The sequence below is a fragment of the Mesoplodon densirostris genome, chromosome 4 (genome assembly GCF_025265405.1).
Source record: "Mesoplodon densirostris isolate mMesDen1 chromosome 4, mMesDen1 primary haplotype, whole genome shotgun sequence".
In the NCBI taxonomy this organism is placed as follows: domain Eukaryota; kingdom Metazoa; phylum Chordata; class Mammalia; order Artiodactyla; family Ziphiidae; genus Mesoplodon; species Mesoplodon densirostris.
The window spans coordinates 11,295,810-11,305,065 of record NC_082664.1 but is presented as its reverse complement, the minus strand read 5'-3'; the positions used below and the strand labels follow the sequence as shown (position 1 = coordinate 11,305,065).

Genomic DNA, 9,256 nt, shown 5'->3' with positions numbered 1-9,256 from the left:
CCTTCCACTTTCTTTGATCTTGGGGTTGTCCTTGGGCATTTGACCTCCGTTTCTGGATTGGCCCATTATTGCATTGGCCTATCCTCACATCCCCTTCTTTTCATAGAACATGTCTTAGAGACCCTGCCCCGGCTTCAATCTCCTCTCAAGGTGAACTAACTCCTGACATCGAGGCAATGACGTTTCAGGACGACACTTTGCTGCATAGCCAAGATCGGCCACTATGAAGTGAGAGTGGTGCTTATTCCTCCTGATATCCTTTGTGCCTTTTCCTAGGACCCAAAAGACACTCAGGAAAGATCAGCAGTGGCAGCAGAAGTGGTGGACGTCTCTGAGGAGACCCTAATCGGAGGCTGTTCTCACCTCCAAATTTCTAACCACAGTTGACACTAGATTGGAGGAGATTGTAGAGTGAATGACTGACCGCTGTTCTGCGTGCTCAACCCCCCAGCCCTTGTAAGCATCGCCCCTCACTGTTCACAAAACCCAAGGCCAACTTTATTAGCATTTTTGCACACTGATTAAAGGGTCCTCAGAGCAACCCTGAGATGCAGGCTGGCGCTGGCCTTCCTGTTTTTCAGGGAGGGGACAGGACACCCCCTGGCCTCCTACCACCGTCACCCCGCAACTGGGTTGACGACTTTTCCCAGGAAGAGTAGGGTCTGGGTGGTCACCTCCCAAAGCAGCACCAGGAAAGGTCGGTTGAAATGGGCGTGTGGGGCCGACGTTGCGTTCAGAGACTGGGGCTGGGAGAGGAGGCCGGAGGCCACACCTGCCTCTGTTCCCCGCTCACTCACGTCCACCGCCGCCTTGTGTGACACCTAGAAGGAGAGAAGAGGGGCAGAGACAGCACTGGGGCAGGGCGTTTCCAGGGGCCGATGCCACCTCGTGCGGCACGAGGGAGATGGAGGCAGTCACCCCATTCAGGTCCCGCCTTCCCAGGCAGCACTTCAACCTTTATTTCATTTCCCACCTGGTCCCGGTTTCTCCGTCTCCATCATTTCCTGGGGAGTCACCCTGACCGTGCTGCTTGTTCTTTGAAGGGGAGACAGATGGGCCTGAACAGGGCTGAGGGCTACCTGAGCATGCACCAGGCTGCAAAAACCCAACAGCGACTTTTAGGGGCATTTCCCAAGCACCTGGGTGCACGTGGCACAGACCCAAGTGTCATTTTCTGCTACGAGCTGCATTTGCCCTCTCTCAGCCTCAGTTTTCTCATCTTTAAAATAGCTTGCTCATCTAATTGCCTTTATTTATTTTTTATTGGAGTATAGTTGCTTTACAATATTGTCTTAGTTTATACCCTACAGCAAAGTGAATCAGCCATACGTATGCATATATCCCAATTAGATTAGGAGTTCCAAAACAAAAAGCACGCACATTTTAGAGATATGATGAAAGGTACTCCCATCTTAAAAAATATTTGCATTTTAGAATGTTGAAATTGATGGATCAAGGTCCTGATTTGATAGGGCAAGTATGATTATAAATTAAAGAAACTTTTTTAAAAAGGTTCTGAAGAACCTGGGGGCAGGACAGGAATAAAGACGCAGATGTAGAGAATGCACTTGAGGACACGGGGAGGGGGAAGGGTAAGCTGGGACTAAGTGAGAGAGTGGCATGGACATATATACACTAAGAAATGTAAAATCATAGTTAGTGGGAAGCAGCCGCATAGCACAGGGAGATCAGCTCGGTGCTTTGTGACCACCTAGAGGGATGGGATAGGGAGGTGGGAGGGAGGGAGACGTAAGAGGGAGGAGATATGGGGACATGTGTATATGTATATCTGATTCACTTTGTTACACAGCAGAAACTAACACACCATTGTAAAGCAGTTATACTCCAATAAAGATGTTAAAAAATAAAAATTTTTAAAAAAGAAACTTTTTTGAAAAAACACGAAAAGAAAAATGGATTGCTCAGCCTGAGTCAACGGTTTTCAAAATAAGCTCAGTGAAACCAGGTTGTCTGATGTGCCGAGCCCTCCACTGGGCTCCATGAAAAGAATTCTGCTTTTTTAAAACCTCATTTTCACACAACTCCTTAGGAAGGATTCTGAGGCTTTAACTTAAAAAAGTTGAAAAACATTGGTGTTGACAGTCTCTTTCATTTCCGAAAAGTCTATGAAGAGATAAATCTAACATCTGAGGTCACTGTGGAAGAAATTCTGTAAAAAACTAAACTATTTCTTTTCCTTTTTGTTTACCTTCTCCACAGAGGGTGCACATGCGCATACACACACACACACCCAGACACACACACACACACACACACACACACACACAAGACCACATCCCTGTTCCTTGGTTTCACATTCCAAATCTCAGCTGGTCTTTCCCAAATAAAAGAGAGTAAACGTTCATTGTGAAATTTCTAATAAAGACCCAACTGATAATGACTCTATCTTAGGAAGATGATGGAAGAACAGAGAAGGGTCTTTTTTTGCCTTCCCTCCTGTGGAAAATTGCATTATTATTCTCAAGTATGAACTCTCCCTTCCTGTAGGATGTCATCAGCCCTCGCCCATGCCTTGTGGCTTACAGGAGGTCACGAGCCCACCCCATTGACGATGGTCTTGACTGTGGGACTTGCTTTAGCCAATGACTTGTGAGTGGCCTTGACAGAGACCACACGTGAGGAGAAGTGTTAAGAGATACAGCACATTATCTCTGCTTTTTTCCCACTGCTATAAGAATGGTATGTCCCAAATAGGAGCTTCTCCTTTGACCTACATTCTAGAAGAAAGAAAACATGAGAAGTAGATCTGTAGCCAGATGGTAGTGACACACCTCTGACATGTCATATGGCCAGGTACTAAATCTCTGTGATGATAAGGCACTGAGATTTGGGGATCATTTGTTATTGCAGCAAAACTGATGGATATACTTCCGGTTCATGCCCACTACTCTCTACAGCTATAACAAAGGCAGATAGAATCTCACCACCTGCCCTCGGAGGAAGTTTAAGGGATAAAAACAAGGCTAGTCCCACACCTGGGGAAACTCTGGCTCTGTGGACGACCCTGAATGTGTGTCTACTCTATTCAAGACTCCGTCCCTGCTTTGAAGAATATAAAGGTCTAGAAGAAGTGGGTGGGGATGGAAAGGGAGATGCTTATGAAAAGAAGCCTTAAAGATTGTGATATTAAAAAGCCAGAATAGAAAAAAGGGGGAACTTGACTTTCAAATGAACCTCATGTCAGAGGAGAAAAGACACCCCGCCTCTGCCAACACACATCCACACTCACCACCTTACCCTGGAGATAGTTCTGTTGAGCTGCCCAGTGATTCCTGAGAAGTCAGCTTCTAAGTTGAATAAGCTGGTGAGACCAATATGGGGGAGTATCTCTTCCAGGTTATATGTTCCAGAAATGGAAAACCTTGGCAAATGCAAATCCATCAGGCTGGGGAGAGAATCAGATGGAGAAGCGCTGCTGTCTTGTTATCTGTGCTGCTTTTGCCCTGTCTGGGGGCAGCCCGAGCTTTGGGAAGGAGATGTGCTTCTCAGAGTGTGGGAATCAGTCTTCTCATGACACTACCTGCTGTGCCAGGACATTCCACAACCCAGAGCTTCCTGTTCTTCAGACCTCACAGAGAGTCTGTGTCTGGATCTGAGAAGACTCCTGGCATAGCCATGGGTCTTCATCTTTGTCACATTTCTGGAGGGCTTTCTAGGTGCCAGACATTGGATTACAAGGCTTCACTGATTGAAGCCATGTAATAACCATGGAAGTTAAGTACTGTTAACATTATCCCACCTCCATATCCAATTCATCAGCAAGCTCTGTTGGCTCAGATTCTGAACTATATCCTAAAACCATCTATTGGCAACCCCCTAATAGAAGGGGCACCATCTCTCACCTGTCTGAGCTTCACGGCCTGTTGAAGATCTGATGAGAGATCATGCATGTACAGTGTGGGCACAAACCAATGGAATAACTCTCCCTCCTGTTATTGTCATGCCTTTGCCATCAGATTGCCATATTCCTTGTGTTACATTCACAAGTTTCTTGTGACCCATAGAAAAGCTGTCCCTTTCTTCCTGGGATTATCCTCCTCTGGAATTATTGTCTGACTGTTGCCATGACACCTGCAAGCTTCCTTAGTTAATAGCCAGCTTGGAAACTTCTGCCTCGAATGAATTCAGATTAGAGATGCTAATTCAGGTTAGAGCATCTTTACCGGTTTAACTCCTGGGCCAATATGAGGGTCCAGATGTCTAACTGAAGTGGGAGGTAGTTGGAAGTCAGGGGTTGAATGGTGAAAAAAAGGAAAAAAAATGTGGACAACAGAAAACAGGGCTTACTTGACATAATTTTTTCACAGGTAGAACTTGGAGAGTAGGCCCTACCAGGGAGGGGGCTTTGAGTACAGTCTAGCTGAGGGGTGTCTGTTAGAGAACCCAACGTACAGTAGGTGTTCAATCAGTGTAAATGAAGAAATGGAGTTACCAGGAAGCATGATTCCTCTGAAAAAACTAACCTTTCTCACAGCTGAATGGAGGGAAACCTGGCAGCCTGAATTTTCCATGTCTGAAAGCCCATTCAAATGCTGCCATGAGGGCTTCCCTGGTGGCGCAGTGGTTGGGAGTCCGCCTGCCGATGCAGGGGACACGGGTTCCTGCCCCGGTCCGGGAGGATCCGACATGCCGTGGAGCGGTTGGGGCCATGTGCCATGGCCGCTGGGCCTGCGCGTCCGGAGCCTGTGCTCCACAACGGGAGATGCCACAACACTGAGAGGCCCGCTACCGCAAAAACAAAAACAAAAACAAAAGAACATATGCTGCCATGATATTGTAACTCTCGGGCACAGGAAATGGTATCAGGGAGCATCTGAGGTTTAGAAAAATAACTTGGATTGGTTTTGATTTTTTTTTTTTTTTTTTTTTGCGGTACGCGGGCCTCTCACTGTTGTGGCCTCTCCCATGGCGGAGCACAGGCTCCGGACGGGCAGGCTCAGCGGCCATGGCTCACGGGACCAGCTGCTCCTCGGCATGTGGGATCTTCCTGGACCGGGGCACGAACACGTGTCCCCTACATCGGCAGGTGGACTCTCAACCACTGCGCCACCAGGGAAACCCTGGTTTTGATTTTTGAAGGTCTAAGTGGGAGGTCAAAAGAGACCCTTCCTAAGGGGAAACCTACTGGTCTAGAAGATCCTATAGTATTTCCTCCTGTGATGGGGGAAGGGGCAGGTTCACTCCAAGGGAGCTTAGGAATATGGGGCTGGAATCAGAAACTGACCAGAGCTATGTAGATTCACAGACAACAGGAATAATACTTTAAATCCTGGCTTCTGTTCTTGACCTGTGTCTCTTTTATTTGGTACTTGAATCTCTACCCCAAAACAAAACACCCTTTCTCTATCCTTGATACCCCAATGTCACTGGGGTGCTGAGAGAAGGCTCCCGTGGACATGCAGGTGACTGATACCTACCAGTTGGTGATGGGGGATTAAAGATGGCCATCAAGATGTTTAGTCTATATGCTCCCCGTCCCTTGAATCTGGTGGGTTCTGTGAAAGATCTGACCAATAGAATATGGCAGAAATGACACTGGCAAATTTCTGAGCCCAGGCCTTAAGAGAGCAGGAGCCTTCACTTCCTGCCTTTTAGAATGCTCCTTCTTGGGATGCTGAGCTGTCATATAACAATATCAACTGTGCTGAGCTGCTGTGCAGAGAAGCCCAAGCTAGCCTCATGGACATGCTGCATGGAGAGAGAGAGAGGTGCCTGCTTGGCCCTTAGCTCAGCCAGCTGGCCAGCCCAGCCTCCAGACATCTGAGTGGAGGAGTCTTCAATGTTCCACCCCTGGCCACCATCTGACTCCATCCTTGAGAGCCCCAAGTGAGAACCACCCAGCTGAGCCCAGTCCACCACAGAATTGAGAGAGATACCAGATGGGTTTTTTTTCAAGCCATTCCATTTTGGGATGGTTTGTTATCCAGCAAGAGGTAATTAGAACTTGAGGCCAGATTTTATCCCAGAGTGCCCCATAAAGGAAGATACACTTCAAGAGTGGGTAGCTGGAGTATGGGGTCTAGGGAAACCAGAAAAGGCTAAAACCACTGTGAGAAAAACCACCAACCAAAAAGCAAGTGAGGTGGAAGGGGGTAGGTAGAGATTCCCCCAAACTGGCAACTGGCATTTTGATTTTTACAATGTCTTTCTTGGTATTTAATTTTTTAAAGAAATGTTTTAATTAAAACAGAGGCACTCTTGAGAAATACCCACTGTTCTGTGGGGGTCATAATTATTCTTAATAATTGTCCTTGATCTGATTTGTTGCCTACACTTAACTACCTTCTGGTAGTAAATTATTATTTGGAGAAAAAGAGAAGAGCAAAGGCAGAAAGATGTCTGGGAGGGGATAAGAATGATTAATGCCTGGTGAGCACTTCTCCTGCACCAGGTACCAATTTCATATTCTATACATATTAACTCGATTAATCCTCCAACCAACCAATGTGGTGGTTGTTATGGCCCCATTTTACATGTGACGAAATTCAAGGCCCGAAGAGCAAGAATTGCCCAAGACCACACAGTTGGTTAGCTGGTAGGGCAGTGAGCCAAGCCAGGGCTTAGGGTCTTGCAACTAGAGTTGATCAAGGCCTGCTCGAGTTCTTGAACAAAGTCCTTGCACTCTGGCACTTACCTGGGGAGGAGCAGTTGATCCCATTTCCTCAGGGTCTCTGGCTGCAGGGCATCCTCCACCTGAGCCATCTTTCCCGGGTCAGGGAGGATCAGCAGGGCCAGGGCGTTTCCACTGTATTCCATCTGGAGGACGGTGCAGGCCATCTCCTGGTCGTAGAGGAACCTGTGCATTTCCTTTTGGTGCATCATGGGGATGCGGAGAGAGGTCCTCTCATCCACAAAGAAGCTCTCTTGCTTTGGGGTCTGGTAGCAATTCAAAGGATGCTTCCACTTGGCTTAGGACACAAACCCCACAAAACCATGAGAACAGACTCTAAGACAGCAAGTTAGGCAGACATGCACTAAGCCACACTGGTTAGAGATGCAGAATCTGTCACAGTCTTGTCCCCGTGTGTAGTATCTCATCTCTTTCTACTTATAATCTCCACTGACAACCACCTCCTGACTTGACCTCCTGAAAGCACCGATCTTGGTGACAGGGAGAGGAGGTTGGCTCATCCTGTCCCTCATGCCCACTTCCAAGTGACCAAGTACTGCTGATTCTGCCTCCAAAGCCACACCTTGATTTGAGGCCACTGTCTTACTTTGAACCATCTCACTAAGCTAACTTGTCTCTGTTCTTCCACCCTTATTCTCCTCCAACCATTTCCCAAATTGTAGCCAGACTGAACTTTCTACAACAGGTATGTCACTGCACTGCTTCGAACTTTTTGGTGATTTGGGGATCCCAAGATAAAGTCTAGGGTTCTCAACACAGCCCCTGATTACTTTTTTTATTACAACTCTCAGCACTCCCATCTAGGCATTCCACTATTGTGTTCTATGCTCCAGTCCAACTAAATTTGTTTGTTTCTTGAAAGTCAATGGCAGCTCTTTTCCTTGGCCCTTTCCTTACCTTTGGAGAATCAAAGATGATTCAGACTCAGACCGTAATGGTTGAACCCATGGTTGTGAGGGATACACACCAACCCTAGGATAGCGGTTGCCTCTGGGGAGGGATCGAAGGAGGAAAATGGGACCAAGGGATGATTAAAAAGGAATTGAACTGTATCTGCAATATTACATTAAAAAAATAAAATAAAAAGCTGAAGTAAATAGTAAAAATGTTAATACTTGCTAATTCTTGGTGGGGGGGAGTGCATGGTGGATTCTATGTCATTCTCTGCATATTTCTGTAGGTTTGAAATAGGCAATAATATAAAAAATAAAGTATTTCTCTAAAAAATGAAGTATTAATAGAAAAGTGAGATTGAGTGTCAGTGGTATTAAAAGTCAAGATAAAAGTAGAATAGGAAAAACATGGCAAGAGAAATCAAATATTGATAAATTAAGAAGTAGCCCTTGGGCTTCCCTGGTGTCGCAGTGGTTAAGAGTCTGCCTGACGATGCAGGGGACACGGGTTCGTGCCCCGGTCCGGGAAGATCCCACATGCCGTGGAACGGCTGGGCCCATGAGCCATGGCCGCTGAGCCTGCGCGTCCGGAACCTGTGCTCCGCAATGGGAGAGGCCACAACAGTGAGAGGCCCGCGTATGGAAAAAAAAAAAAAAAAAGAAGTAGCCCTATAAGAACATTATTTAAATATGCAGAGGTAACTTTCAGAAGAAACAGCTACAGGCTTCTAGAGAGGTGCCTTTTAGGGGCAGGGCTGGGGATGGAGGAGCCGGAGGCAGCCCTCACCTTTGAAGAACATGTAATTCAAGAGAACCATGAGCGTGTCTTGGGTGAACTCCTCCAGGCAGTCCACGACCTGCCCATACGTTTGCTTCCTCACGAAGTCATTTATCTGCCTCCTAGTTGTATTAGAGTCCGTGAAATTGACAGAAAAAGCGAAAGCCCGGTACAGCTCCCTGATGTTGTCCAAAAAGTGATGCTGAGGCTTCAGCTGCTTGTCCAGGAACAGGGAGTTGCCTACTTTCAGTTCAAGTTTGGGGCTGGGCAGGTCAAGGGTGTGGATGAGGCTCTGGAAGCCCCGGTGGATGTCCGCTTCTGGGGTCTCCGTGAGGTTGAAGCCGAGGCCTTCCAGAATCTGAGCTGGAGTGTCACCTTGAGCCCCCAGAGAGAGCAGGGCCAGGGTGCTGGAGATGCTCACCGGGGAGAAGAAGATGTTTCCTGAGGTTTCTGCTGCCAGCTGCTTATATAGACGCAAAGCGAAGTTGGTAATGGTGGGTGTGATTTTGCGGTAGGCGGGGAGGGCTTCCGAGAGCTGGCCACGGGGAGGTTCAGGCACCCCCAGGCTCTTATCTCCGCGGGCAGGAAAGGGCTGCGAGTAGACAGAGGCCAGGATCCCCGCTCCCAGCAGCCACTGCCACGCTGGCCCCATCCTCTAAAAACAAGAAGGTGAACACGTCATTCTCCTTCATAAATAGCTTCACAGTGTTTCATGTTTACACCGCAAAACTCCCATCCAAACTGGATCCCACAGAGGTGTCAGGCGGGGTATTGTAGAGCAGGGATCCCCAACCCCTGGGCCGCACAGCAAGAGGGGAGCAGCGGGCAAGCAAGCAAAGCTTCATCTGCCGCTCCCCATTGCCTGCATTACCGCCTGCACCAGCGCAACGCAGCTCCGTCCATGGAAAGATGGTCTTCCACGAAACCGGTACC

At 47.7% G+C, this 9,256-nt stretch overlaps 1 protein-coding gene across 1 annotated transcript; it reads right to left on the bottom strand.

The window, feature by feature from the left end:
* Positions 1-617: 617 nt before the first annotated feature.
* On the bottom strand, positions 618-8,975 carry SERPINA11 (serpin family A member 11). The gene is made up of 4 exons (XM_060098224.1): positions 8,333-8,975; positions 6,656-6,929; positions 3,259-3,406; positions 618-821 (listed from the first exon to the last, which is right to left on the bottom strand). Exons 1-4 carry the CDS (start codon positions 8,973-8,975, stop codon positions 618-620), a joined length of 1,269 nt encoding a protein of 422 aa, XP_059954207.1.
* Between the last annotated feature and the right edge of the window lie 281 nt (positions 8,976-9,256).

Coding starts and splice junctions, on each gene's coding strand:
- SERPINA11 (XM_060098224.1), bottom strand. CDS start 8,975: ATGGGGCCAGCGTGGCAGTGGCTGCTGGGAGCGGGGATCCTGGCCTCT. Junction 6,930..8,332: donor GAATTACATGTTCTTCAAAG/GTGAGGGCTGCC, acceptor TTGTGTCCTAAG/CCAAGTGGAAGCATCCTTTG. Junction 822..3,258: donor TCAACAGAACTATCTCCAGG/GTAAGGTGGTGA, acceptor CTCTCCTTCTAG/GTGTCACACAAGGCGGCGGT.